The sequence below is a fragment of the Macrobrachium nipponense genome, chromosome 33 (assembly GCF_015104395.2).
Source record: "Macrobrachium nipponense isolate FS-2020 chromosome 33, ASM1510439v2, whole genome shotgun sequence".
Taxonomy (NCBI): Eukaryota; Metazoa; Arthropoda; class Malacostraca; order Decapoda; family Palaemonidae; genus Macrobrachium; species Macrobrachium nipponense.
Genome location: NC_087219.1, coordinates 60342509 through 60357370, shown reverse-complemented (window position 1 = coordinate 60357370; position 14862 = coordinate 60342509). Strand labels below are relative to the sequence as shown.

Below are 14862 nucleotides of genomic sequence, written 5' to 3'. Positions count from 1 at the left end.
TTTTGTCCCATTTGATTCACCATCAGACGAAGAGTATCCCTCAGTACAGGGTCCCTGTATCTGGCTGACAGTTCCCGCGGAATGGTCGTTAGTGGAGGACTGTCTTGGAAGGGGATAAGATATCCCTTCCTTATTATGGACATGGAAGAGGCGTCTGAGTTTATGAGTGACCAGGCGTCTGCAAATTCGAGAAGCCTGGCCCCCACTGGTGTTTGGAGGCTGTCTGTCTCACTTCCCATTTCTTAAAGGGACGGGAAGGAGCCTTACCTCTCCTCTCAAGACCTCTTCTCTTAGAGGTAGCTCTGGAGAGAGGTCCCTCCTCGAAAGGGCTGAACCGAAGAAGTCGGTCCTTCTTGTCACAGAAAACAAGAGGTCTCTTCTTCCTTGCAGTTTGCAGGAGAAGATCCGAGTCGCCTTCTCAGTCAGTGATCGAGAAATGTCCTTCACTAACTGAGAAGGAAACAGGAAGTCAGACATGGGAGCGAAAACCAGGGCTGCTCTCTGTGAGGGAGAAACCGCCTTGGTTAGGAATGAACTAAAAATACTCCTCTTCTTAAGGAGTACTGCTCCGAAAAGAGAGGAGATTTCTCCCGATCCGTCTTGTACCGCCTTGTCAATACAAGCAAGAATACTGAGAATGACTTCTGGGTCAAGACCATCCGAGTCATGAGCTTTCTTAGACATCACCCCAAGGGACCAGTCTATGGGAAATTAAAACACTTCCAAAATATGGAAGAGTCCCTTGAGGAGATGATCCGTCTCCGAAATAGCCCAAGACACGCGAGCTCCATGTTCAAAGCGTGTCTCCTTGACGCAAGGTTGAAAAGTCTGCTTCGGCTGGCTGCCGCTGGGAGAGAAGGAAACCCATGTTCTCCCCAGTTCGGTACCAAGAAACCACTCTCTTGCCAGAAAGTATGGCTGGAGGAGGCATACAGAAGGTAGTTCTGCCCAGATCCTTCTTAGACAACATCCATTTGTCTAAGGACTGAAGCGCTCTCTTCATAGGAGATCGTAGGTCCATCTTTCAAGAACCGACGAAGACTAGCACAATCGCCCACCTCGAAAACAGTAAGTCGAGGCGAAGGAGGCGCGGCAGGAAGTTAAAGAATCTCCTATTCCCCGTAAAAGAGGGTAGTCAGAACTTTATAGTTCGAGACTCCTTCTACCGTCACCTCTTCTTCCGAATCTCCTTCTACACCTTGTGGAGAATCGGCCTGAAAAACGAGAGGATCTTCATCCCGTTCTCTCTCTACTGGTGACAAACTCCTACTAGGAGAGGGGCTCATAGAGTGAACCGACTCTCTCTCACGTCTAAAAGAAAGTCTCGCGTCTCTCTTCTCTGCTTGACTTCCTCGCGCCTTGAAAAAGCTCGCGCTTGGCTGGCGCCTCGCGCCTTGGCTGGCGCTTCACGCTTGGCTGGAGCGTGTAGCTTGGCTGGCATCTCGCGCCTGGCTGACGTCTCGCGCTTGTCTGGCGCCTCACGCAACTCCTCGCGCCTGGCTGGCGGCCTCGCGCCTGGCTGCAATCCTCGCGCTTGGCTGGCGCCTCGCGTTGGCGGTTGCGCGCTTGGCTGAATCCTCACGCCTAACTGGCGCCTCGCGCCTGGCTGGTGCCTCAGGCCTGAGCGGTATCCTGATCTCGAGCAACTCGCTCGGAAAGATCCTGACGTTTGTACGCCTCTTTCTTGCCTGGAAGACGTCCTATGTCTGGCGGAACGCTTCACGGTTCTGGCTGGAGAAAGAAGACGAGACTTCTTAATAGGAAGTCTAGCGTCCTTCTTGCGAGGGGGATCCCTTGAAAGAACTCCCACCAAGAGGCAATCTGCTCTTGAACTGCCAGCAAAATCCTCTTGGAAGCCACCCCAGCGCCTCTTCAATAGAAGAAGCAGGAGAACTCGAAGGAGTGCGATCATCAAATACATCTCTAGGAGGCGTCGAAACCAGCTTAGCCTTCTTGATAGAAGAAGGAGCTTCCTCCGAGAAGCGCTCCGGGCTCGAGTCAAACGCGCTCGCTCTTTCCAATGCCTTTTCAGTGGCCTAGAAAGATCCGAGTCCTTCCACCCTCGTTTAGGTGAAGGAGAACCGGACGACGAGAAACAATCTCGTAGGACGCTTCTATTTGAGCGGTCCTGAGCAGACTGTAACGAAACAGAACCTGCTGAAGGGACGCCTGACCGTTGGGGATTCCCCACAACCTCCGTACGACTTTCCGACCTTTCCTACTCCTCTGGGTATGTGAGTTTGGAAGAGGTCTAGGCCTGGGAGCATCGCAGGGACGGTCAGACGCCCCCTCCACAACACTGGGAACACTCACTTCACTTAGTAATTCACAATCACTAGCCTTACCTTGCATGGCCGCCATCTTTGTCTTCATTTTACGAAGAGTAAGCCTTCAGATTGGCAATTTCAGAAGCCGAATCCGAATGCAAAGCCTGTGAGGATTCAGATACATAGGGAGAATCATATTCATTAATAAAAGGCGAGTTAGACTCAGAAAAAGGCTCAATAGGCCTTGTACTCACACTCTTGTGCAGCTCGTCTAATCCTATCCCTCTCTAACTTCTTCAAGTAAGAAGTTAGAGTCTTCCATTCATTAGCATCCAACTTTTCACACTCAATACAGGTGTTAGCCAAAGAACAGTCAAACCCCCTACATTTACGACATACAGTGTGAGGATCAACCGAAGCCTTCGGTATCCTCACCTTGCAGCCTACATTCACACACACTCTCACACTAACACTTGAATCAGACATTCTAATAGAAAAATCAAAAGCAAGTCCAAATCCAGTCCACAGTAGCGAATGCCAAAACAACGATCCAGTACGTCACCAAGAAATCCAATAAAGATGATCAATAAAGTCTTGAAAAGCGAATTCCAGTCAGGAGGTAGTAACAACAATGTTGATACCACCGGCGACAGAGAAAATATGATAGAAAACGGGGATGGTTCCTAGTCCTGCCGCCCAGGGCAGGCAGGTAGATCACCTGACCTACCGGTAGCGAGTGGCGCGAAATTTGAATTTCTGTCGGGGACGACGGAGTCTTAGCTATGTATATATCTGACAGGTAAGTTCATTGTATGAAACATAAAATTAAGAATTGTAAAAAAATAATTTTCAAAGTAGAGAAAATAATCAGCAAACTGATGTAATTATTCAGTAAAGGCGATAAGATGTTCTGTGCACCTTATATACTAGCATCTAATTTATAAACAGTGCGATTCTCAGATACTAAATCAAAAGAAGGCAATACATAAAGTTTTGTAACCAAGTTACACTCACCAATGAAAAAGCAAGCACATGCAAACTTGAGTGAGCAATTTCAATCTTAGTATTAAAAGTAGAAGGTCCTGCCATTTAAAATCAGAACCCTCTTTATAAAGAAAAACAGGAGCATGAAGAGAATATTTAAACATAAACATTACCTTCTCAGTCTTATCTTCAGGATCGACAATATTGTTTAATGTTTTATTAGGATGACGAATGGTCATTTTATCATGAGATGGTCTTCCTGTAAAAGTGGAGTAAGACCCTTGACGATCGCCTTTGCTCTGTGAATTGTGCCAATACAGTCTTATGAATCTGTTGTTGAGAACTGCTTCTGTACTTCTATATGCTGCATTGGCTTCAGAGTGGCTTGTAAATGTAACTAAGGCCGACTCTGGGTCATTTTCATAATGTACCTGCAAAAGTAAAAATTATTTTTAATATTCAGCAAAAATTTAAGTGTAATAATTTAGCTGTAACTAAACACTGAAAATTGCTAATCACCTAACATAGCCTATTTCATGATCACAGTTGCATTTTATCACTTATGGTATCCTTATACTACATTTATACTTCAAACGTTCACCTTACGCAAGCTTCCAACAAACCACTGCATGACACCAAGTAACATTGACAACATTCGCAGAACTACGTAAGATAAAATACATTCCCTGTCAGATAGGATCCAAAGATCACAAAAAATCTCTCAAAACTCCCACACAAATTTGCCCTTCATCACACAGTATCAGTCTTTAGAAATTAGCCTGAATAACAATCCCACAAGAACTGAACCAGTGATTTTACTCATACTTTGTAATCAAGCACCAAACCTATAAAGGAAAACTTCCGAACCATTTCTTGTAATGCACACGATTTTTGTTGCGCCCAATTGGCAATAACATTTCAGTAATTTGTCAAAATAGCTCCTTGTCAGTTTTTAATATAACACCTGTGTTTTGCCAGTGAGGTTTTTTGGTGAAGACTCAAGTGTTTTAGGACCATCATTTTTTTGCTTACTGTCTGATATAAATGTAAATTTCATGCTCTGTATGTGTGCTTGCATGCAAATTTTGTCCTAGAGTACTATCAAGAATGTAAAAAGTTGGTGTTTCTCTGAATCAAGCAGTACTCAGACTGCTAGGAATAGATTGTCTATAAATAATCTTAGTCTTTCAAAACACCAGCTCACAAACACAACCCACCCTCACTCTCTCCAAAAAGTGATTCACAAACAACTTTCACTCAAAAAAAAAAAAAAAAAAAAAAAAAATCACAAATCACACACATAACTGACTCTAAAAAAGGATAACACCTGATCCAGCAAACGCAAGTATTAAACTCTACCAAATAAGTCTTTCAGAGACTGCCTCGAACTTCAAACAGAGGATGGTTAAGAGAGGTGGCAAAGGTCACAGACCTTGGCCCCAAGACACCTTTTCCTATGCTACAGACTGACGTTTCTATCTCTGCTTGCTGTAGATGACATAATGCAAAACATGGAAAACAAGCATGACACCATACAGGAGAATATTAGCCAGAAATAGTCAAAATTATTACCATGGACTCACACCATATGCACAAGGACACATCCTGAAGAATTCTGACAAGAAATAATAGACATCTATAAGAAAATCCTCCTTTTATATTTGCTAATTCTCAATGCTCAAATAGTTCTACAAATCAGAAAACACTTATTTATTTCTAGACAAATATTAGGCTTACTTTTCAATAAAGAAAAAAAAAAATGTCACCTCATGCACTTATTAACCCTTAATGGACAGGCATCATCATACGAGTATCTATAACAGGTTTTGAGTGATGAATGGGGTAACTTATATGAGTATCAATATTATGTGCCATACAATTTGAATAAATTTAGTGGGAAAGGCATTCATATCACTTTAGTGATCCATAAATGACTAATGGCAACTGTAGTAGCTCAGCACAGGACAGAGGGCAATCAGTATGCCTTGAGATTTGATGGGGGAACGTATACCCAGGATTGCTGCTGCTTTAGTTCTTATCTTTTAAGGTAGTACAGTAAAACCCCAGGATTTGCGGACTTGCCTAGTTACCTGTTCGAGGTATTTTTCACTGAGAAAAACTATTCACAAATTACTATTTTCATATTACTGTGACTGAATGCATTTTTGTGATTAAACTATTAAAACACTCAGGTATAAGCATTTTGGGTTTTGTTTTTGTGTTTTAACTATCAAAACAGGCAGGTCTAAGCATTTTCCGAGTGGTTTCAAGTATATTGAGGGATCTTAGCTATTCCTGAGGGGGGGGGGGGGGGGGGGGGGGGGGGGGGGGGTGTCTGGTGCCCCTCCCCCTGAATACAGGGGGTTTACTGTATGTCATTTATAATTGTATTCGGTTTACTGTATGTCAGTTGTAATTGTTATTTTGCAAAGAAAAGTGCAGAAATATTAGAAAAAACATAACCTCACAAAATGTTACTGCCATCTCCATTGATGTATTTTTTTCTTAAATTGGCCAACCTTAAAGTTTGCCCAGTGTGCTTAATGTAGTATATATATTTATTCTTATCCCTTAAGGGTTAAGATACTTCTATCATTCAAATAATCAATAACATTCAAATTGGTATCAAATTGGTAAATAAAACTTCTTTATAGATTAGAAAAAATAATGGAAAAACTTTCAACATAATATATATATTTCTTACCTGAATATTAACAATTGTACCAAATTTAGCAAAATGGTCATTCAGGTGAGAGATGGTGTTTAAGCCAGGAGGAATCTTCCTCAATTCTAGAGTGCAATTGTCAATTTCAGGTCGTACTGACATAGAGGATGGTACATGTGATGAAGGTACTGCAGGTCCCAATCTTTTAGCCAGGGAGGGGCGAACACTAGTCTATTGGAAAAGAGGATATAAATAATTACACTCAAACAAAGCACAAAAAATAAATTAGTTTCCACCTGTATAAAACTCAAGTTATAGTCTAAAATAATTTCCATGTTTGTTTTTCATTTCATTAAGCTTCAACATTTCAAAAACTATACTACTTAACTACTCAATTATAAGACATGATTTCAAATTACATTAAACAGTTAAAATTCTATAATATATATTTCTTTTTTGCATTTCAAAATCCTTAAACATTTCACAAACTATACTCAACTAATATTACCTCCAGGAATGGTTACATTAAATTACATTTAAAATCATGAAAATCACTTGAAAATCTTTGTCATGTCCAATAAATACAATCATCTATATCAGGCTACTGAAAAAGAACTTGAAATATTTTTAAGCACTATATGAAATGAACGTAGCAACACTATATCTAACACCTAAAGCATAACTTGAGTTGAACAGGTTTTACAACATGCACATCTGGTTCATGGACATTATCATAAATATTAGTACTATATTGTAATCAGTACTATAACTAAATGTATATAATCTCCCTTAAGCTTAACATACATATGACAAACTTAGTGAATAACAGACTAGTAAAGTGATTCAAGGCATTAAATATCATAAATGTCAAACCTAAAACCCTTCTGTATTATTTCAATTTATCAAGTACAGGCAGTCCCCGGTTTGCAGGAGGGAGGGGGGTTTCCAATTACAATGGTGTGCTGTACCCACAAAATGTGGCATCAAAAGGAACATCATAATGATAATGGGAATAAATAGCGCTTTGGCTGTAAAATTGGGTTATGGCACCAAAACTGGGTACTATGCTGTAAAACTGCTTATGGTACCATAAAGTCAGGTTAACAGCACCGTGAGCTAAGCACTGTAAGGCCGGAATGCTGTAACCTAAGACTGTCATAACCAAGTGACTGCCTGTATGTATTATCAAAAAGATTCAGAATCAAAATACCTGTATCATAATTTACCCATTAAGACTGGATTCACATGTTGAATTATTATACTTGAATTTCAACTTCAGAAACTGAATCAAGCTAACACTTGATGAGTCTCACTAATAGTAACCCTTTGAGATTTTTATGGTTCCAAAGCCATCTGTGGCTTAGCACACACTTGTCTGGTTTATGACTTCAGAGCTTACGGGGATAACCTTGTATCACTATAAACCCATTTCTCAAGACTGAAGGTTGGATTTGGTGTCAATCACCCAGCAGTTTATGTCAAATACTGCCATTGAAAAATGTATGTAAAATAAGAAAAAAATTTATTTCAATCTTGAACCAGTTCAATTCTCTCTGAATACCCCCTCTTGCATATGACATGTACTTACGCCATCCTCAGCTCTCCATAATATGTCATTAATACTATCCACCAAACCAATCTATGATAGACTTTTTTTATCTCCTATGGATGATGTCACCAGAATCTCATTTCAAAGGAGTGAAATCTGAATGACATCACTGGGCAACATCAGAATCAGTGTGAAGAAAGCCACTGCTAACAAATTCATTTATTTAGAAAAAAAAAAGTTAAATTATTTCCAGTTACTGATATGGCTTTCCTTTGTGTATAAGAATATTTTATTAAAATTCAACATAACCTCAAAGTTTAGATTTGCTGTCTCCCAACGACACCCACACTGACAAAGTATTATGAAACTTTTGTCAGTGCAAAAAGAATTATTTAAAAAAATATTTTAATACAAACCATCAAATAAAAAATTTAGTAATACCTCCAGTTTTGTGTCGTGTTTAGACTTCACAGCAGTTTTGTTAAAAATAACAGAAAAATATACGTAGTTGATACAACTTGTTTCACTCAGCAACACAAAAAAAAACCATAAAAATACAGAATTCAATGAAAAGTTGAAATTCATAAGAAATCATAAAAAAGAAAAACTTATTTTTGGGAGCCACTTTGTATCTTCAAAAGAATTACACTTACAGTCCCAAGTGGGCTTTATACAATAAACTGACTAATATTAGGAAATTCTCTCACAGCCAACCTAGGGCAGAATAATTCCATAGTTGATATGGTGATTGATATAAATAGACTTCAGGCAAGACTTCTCTTGACTACAGCAACTACTTGAAAGATCAAGATTGATTATATTCCACAGATGTGGCAACAATAGTGTGGTTAGGCCAAGCCCATCTCTAATTCATCAAGTCCACAATAAAGATATCTTTCATAGATTTCACTGCTTTTTCGTCAGGGAAAGTGGGTGGGTTTGAGGACTCACATCAGCTTTCTAATGTATGTTTTTCTTATATGAAAAATTACATTTTCAAAATAAAATTAAGTTTCATCTATGATACTAAATTATTAATATAAAGGATTAGTTTATCCAGACCTCTCAGCCTAATAAAGACTGTTCTCAAGCTGGTTAATATATAATTACAAAGTAATTACATAGCTGTGGTTTCTAACTCAGGCAGCAGCCTTTTATTAAAAAAAAATTGTGGTAGCACTTGTATTGTTTAGTGTAGGTGACAAGCCCCACCCACTAACAGGAGTACTGGGAACGACTAGCAGAAAACTTTTTATTTTGCCCTTATGTCCATCCGAGGGGAAGAAAGCAGGCTCCGATTCTGCAATTACTTGGTAAGTATATGAAACTTTATTTTTATCATGAAAATATTATTTTGATATAAGTAACTTTCCAAGTAATTATATAACTGAGACCCACATTGAATGGGGGTGGGATACATGGGCATATTCTATTCCAAAACATTAAGGAATGGTAATGACTTTGAAATGAGTACTGTCTCTGGTTGGTCCTTATCTTAACCTGTAGTAGCGCGGCGGTTGAGATGTGGGTTGCCTCTACTTGAGTGGCAGCCTTGCAGCGGAGGATACGCCCAATTGCTGGCAAAGCATACACAAGTGCCCTTGCCCTGGGCACAGTACCAATATAAAAAAACGACCAGATAACGCTGTCCACCTACACCAAGAAAAAACCACAACCCTTCCACTCAGACTGGTGGGTGTACCCCAAAGCCCCAAAAACTTGACACCTTACTTCAAGGCAGAGATAGGAGAAAAAGAGAGCTTCCTATACTTCCTCCCCCAAACACCATGCCAGCCACTGACAATGGTCACAAGGTACTGCAATTTTCAAACACTGTTTCAACTGCTTTCAAATAGTGAGACGCAAAGACCAATTTCCACTTCCGGTAGATTGACTGCTAAATGGGAGGGAGGGACACATTGTGCCTGAAAGCAGATGAGGTAGCAACTGCTTGGACATTATGAGCTTTCACTCTGAAAGTGGACAAAAATGTCCTCTTGAATCCAGGAATGTGCCTCAGAAATCAGGTCCCTCAGGAAGAACGACAATGTGTTCTTAATAAGATAGCAATATAGGTTCTTAACAGAACACCACAGGCTGCTGGAAGGCCCTCTGATCTTTTCTGTCCTGCTCAAGTAATACCTCAGGGCTCTGATAGGGCAAAGAAACCTTTCTTCTTCCTCAGGGCCAAGGAATTTTATTAAATTTTTAATGTTGAAGGAATAGGGCCAATGCTTGGACAGGTCCTCATTCTTGGCTAAGAAACTTCGGGTGAAGGACCACACTGCATCTCCTTGGGAAAATCCTACCTTCTTATCAATGGCCACAGCCACAAGGAAGCGAGTCTTTTAAGTGAGGTACATTAGAGAAGCGGAATGGAGGAGTTCAAAAGAGGGGCCCCTTTAGCCACTTCAACACCATGTCTAGGTTCTGCTTGAGAGTTTCAAATGTCTTGATGAAGTTGCAAGATCTGGTTAAGACCACAGACCCAGACCACTATGCTTTAACACATAGCTTAGCATGGCTTGATACTCTTTAATGGTGGAGGAAGACAAACCCCAAGAGGTCCTCAGATAAAGGAGGAAATCTGCAATTTGAATTAAAGATGTCTCAAAAGAAGAGGGGTTGTATCTGAGACACCATCTTCGGAAAACTGTCCACTTAGCCTGGTAGACATAGCTAGAAGACTGACATCTGCATCTTGCAGTAGCCTTTGCATCTCCTCTTGAAAACCACTTTTTCTGACATACTTCCTGACAGTCCGAGTCTCTTGAAGTGAGGTTGTCTGAGTAGACATGATTTTTGGGGAAGGAGCTGTTCAGGGGCCAAAAAGGGGTTGCGAGGGTCAATGGAACCTTGTGATATGATCAGAATTTATTTAGCACTTTCCTGACCTTGTTAAAGGATGGGAAAGTGTAAAGGTCCTGGTTGAACCTATTTTGAAGCTTGGAATCTGTCACCCATGCCACGGGGTTTGGGGCTGGTTAACAGAAGATGAAGACAGTAGTTCCTTGCGGTGGCAAACATGTCCAAAGTTGGCCTGCCTCAAAACAACCAAAGATCCAGACAAACCAAGGGATCCAAGGTCCAGTTGGTGGGAAGGACCTGCTAACGACAGCTCAGCTCATCTGCCAAAACACTGAGTTTACCCTGAATAAACTGAGTGACCAGCATCACTCAATTTTGATCTAGTAAGTAGAATGTACTTTCCTGCCTGGCAGAGAGAAAAGGAATGAGTGGTGCCGCCTTGCTTCCGGACATATGATAAGGCTGTGGTGTTGTCTACATAAGTTACCACTGTCTTGTTGTACATCAGGTCTGAGAAGAATTGAGGGCCTAAGTGAATAACCTTCAACTCTCTTGACATTGATGTGAAGGCGTCATTGCTCTGGAGACCATAACCTGGAAACATCTGGTTCCCCCAAAAGTCTCCCCAGCCTAGATCCAAGGTATCTCAGTAGAAGTCTAGGTTGAGGCTCAGAGGATGAAGGGACTTTCCTTCTGAAAGTCTTACTTTGGACAGCCACCAACTTGGTTTCATGGGTAACTGGAAACACAAACGTGTCCAGCTGTGTCTTCCTGTCCCAGTTGGCCTTGAGGCAGAATTGCAGTACCCTCATATGAAGCCTGCTCAAAAGACTCATCCACTGATGTGGGGATTGTCCGTAGGCAGTTGGCGATCTCTTTGGGGACAGAAAAGCCTGAAAAGTATGAGTTGAGAATTGTCTCCAAATAGAGAATCTCTTGCAAAAGGGTCAACAGGGACTTCTAAAGGTTAATGAAAATGTCCAGTTCCTGATTGAGGAAAAGAATCTTCTGAAATCAGAATCTTCTACAAGTCCTTTGTGCATTTCTCTTTCGAAGGGGATCGAAGAAGCCAGTCACCCAGATAAAGGCTAATATTTATGCCTATTATATGGAGCCATTTTGACAGAGGAGAGAGGACTCGAGTGAACACCTGAGGTGCCATAGAGAGAACAAAGCAAAGAGCCTGAAACTGATAGTCACTCCCCTGGAAGACAAACCAGACACACTTCCCAACGTCCGATGGATGGGAATATGGAAGTACGAGTCTGGCATATCCAAGGTTATCATCCAATCGCCCAGGTGATTGGATGAAAGAACTGACAGGTTCGTCTCCTTAAACTTCGTCTTTTGGACGAAGAGACTGAGGGCGCTTACATCAAGGACTGGTCTTCAAACCCGCCAATCATTTGGGGACCACAAACAGACTGTTGTAGAAACCCTCTGTGTTGTTGATGTCCTTGACTTCTATAACGCTTTTTAGGAGAGCAGAGATGTCCTCCAAAAAGATAGAATGTTTCTCCGAGCCTCTTGAGTAGGCCATCAATATGATGGAAGAAGTGACTAAAAGGGGGCTCTCCACGAACACTGTTCTACACCTCTGATACTCCACTTCTCTCAAATCTCGATGAGTTTGCCTCCCACTGGTGCACGAAGGACTTCTTCATTTCTTGGGTAAGGGCTTAGTTGAGTTCCTCTTGATGGTTATGGCAGAGCAGATATTGGAGCAGATGCTGGACTGTGACTTGGGTTTACTCCCATTAAAGGGATGTTGCTGGAGAGGAGAGACTGTCTTAAGAACAAACGCAAACGAATTCTTAGGCCGTGTAGAAGAATGAGCCACATGATCATGGGTCCACTTCTTGTGGAGATCTGAAGCAATTTCCTTCACAGTAAACTGAGCGAAGAGGTGATGAGGATCCTATGGCGAAAATAACAAGAGTCGACTTCTGGGTCCGAGAGACTCCTTCATTGGTAAAGGAGCACCATAATTTTCTTTTCTTCAAAATCCCCTGAGAGGAAAGAGCTATAAGTTTGTGAGAGCATCTTGGATGGCCTTGTCTGCACAAGACAGGACTCCTAGCCAGTCCAAGGCAAAGTCTCCTACAAAGTCACTGCAATCTTCAATCTTCTTGGCTAGTGCTCCCACAGTCCAGCCTCCAAGAATCTAAAACTCCAAACACCTTGAAGAGGTCCATGAGTAGGTAGTCAAGCTCTACTGAATCAAACATAACTTTCACCAACGAAAATACAGTCGGGAAGAGTAAATGAGGCCTGAGAAGTCTCCTTGGGCTTAGTAGGCGACTTCCAAAGGAGCCGCTTCTCCGGTGGCGTTGGAAAGCTACCTCCTACGGACTAAGTGTGAGGGAGAAAAGTCAAAGTAACCATTGCCTTGTTCCCTCTAACAAAAAACCAATCTTCAAACTCCTTGAATGCCTTTTTTGATGACGAGGAGAGCCTAGATCTGTCATCAGAATGGCCACTCATCAGGGAGGTCAAGGGAGGCGAGACCAGGGGCAGCTAGCGCAAAAAAGGTAGGCAAGCTTGCCAGCAAATAATGAAGGATGGGCAGCTTCCTGATTCAAATTCCTCCTCCTCTTAGGAGATCGAAGACAAGGACAAATCATGAGAAAATCTTGAAGGTGGGTGGAGCTTTCTTTGGCAAGTTCATAATCTGCTACCTGCTGTTTAATGGGCACCAAGACAGCTTGTCTTGGTCTAAGGAAGGAGGCCAACGGTCGGAAGCGAGCACTTGGAGTTCAGGAATAGGAGACTGGTACTGAAGAGTTGGCGCTGGCACTTGGGAGCTGGTGCCGGGTGCTGGAAAACTGGAGCCAGGTGTTTGGATGATAACAATGGGTGCGTGACAGGGTTCGATGGGTGTTGGGGGCCAAGTAAGGGTGCTCAGGAGAGAAGGTATTCAGGCTGTCTCATGTAAATTGCTCCCTGAATGTCAGACTGAGGGATCCACAGCAAAACTGCAGGAAGGCAGCTTTGGGATGCGGCTAGCCTCCTATACTGCTTGGCAGGATGGAGAGAACGGCAACCAGCATCTGCTTCTCTCTTCAGCAGCCGTGAAGAATAAAAAAATACCTCCTGTCCGAGCCAGAATCCTCAGAACTGGATGATAACAGGTGCGCATCCATCAAGAATCCTTTCCATCTTCGGTACCATCCATGGCATTTTTAAAGCGATTTCATGACACCATTTTAACATTCCCTGTGCTTTTATAACAAAAATGCAGCAATCATCAAGTGAGGCAGCACACAAAGCTGTTTGTAACTGTTTAGAACAATTCAGTCATATGAATGACAATTATATATGATGATTATTATTCATTATTGTGTTGTACATTAGCGGTTATTTGAGAATGGCAATGAAATTTAAACAAAACAATGGTTTCCCTTTCAGCCGACGTCTGTATGAAAAAATTGAAATAAAACTGCCTTTGTTAAACCCAGCTTTGATCATTTATGAAAGGAATGTATTTAAGAATGTACACAAACCCAGAATGCAAATGGTGCATTATCACTGTTCATATAATGTAATATGATAATACATGCAATATGATTCCACAAAACAAGTTTTAATAAAATTATCATCATTCTCAACACAACTATCATTCAACTTTGCAAGTGGATATCTATCAGTAACAGTACTGAGGTAACTCTCTGACTCTTTCTGTCACTCTCTTTCATCGACTGTAATACTAATGATACTCATACATTCCTCATTAAAAAAATTCCAGTTTTTAGAATTCTGGATGAAACTATTGTAAACGTGTATTGACATAAGTGAATTGAGAAACAGCTGATTGCTGATGTCATTTACCATAATTATCAAGCGTTTCTTGAGAGCTCTGTTAAAATTCTCAAGTTGTTAAACCCTGCTGATTCTCAGTGGTGGCTTCCATAAGTAAAAATAAAATAAATCTCCAGAAAGAATGCTAGTAAATTAAAGCTGCAGGTTATAGCTGAGGCTGAATAGTAAAACGAATAACGGCCAGGCAGAAGTGATGTTCGGAACTGGAGAAATTGCGCCTCATGTTTATAAAATGAAGTAATACATGCATGTTTTCGACCAAACTTGGTTAATTTAGGATAAAAGTTATTTCCAAGTTATATCTCTTCTAATAAATAATGGCAAAGCAGATATCAAAAGACTCAAATCAAGCAAGATTTTGAGAATGTAAACAATATCAAATGCAAATGATGTATGACGATGTTTATATTCTGTAATACAGTATGTGGGGGGGCAGACATTTTGGGTGTCTCTCTCGCATTTCTTTACAAAAAAAAGAGGTTTTCACCTTTGGTGATTATACCTCTTATAGTAGGCAATGTGTTAACAGTCTCTCCATGTAATAACCAGCGTGTAAGCCGGAGAGTGTTGTGTAATTACAGATATATTAATATTCTCTCTGCTCCAATCAGTGCCTTAGAAGTCTTTCAAATTACAGCTACTTGAGGTCTATTGGTCCTGGAAAATGGGTACAAGAGTGCAGTGCGCGCTAATACTTGGCCCTTCCTTTACCGCAAAAATGTCATCCGACCAACCTCAAACAGTCGCCCACGTGACCCTGGCACCTACAG

General features: G+C 41.2%; 1 protein-coding gene across 1 annotated transcript in view; it reads right to left on the bottom strand.

The window, feature by feature from the left end:
- Positions 1-14862, bottom strand: part of LOC135203224 (RNA-binding protein 26-like) — a gene marked incomplete in the record, with an annotated part of 231575 nt that overhangs the window by 137921 nt on the left and 78792 nt on the right. The window contains 2 exon segments of the mRNA XM_064232984.1: positions 3425-3682; positions 5956-6147. Coding sequence (XP_064089054.1) covers positions 3425-3682; positions 5956-6147 — 450 coding nt within the window.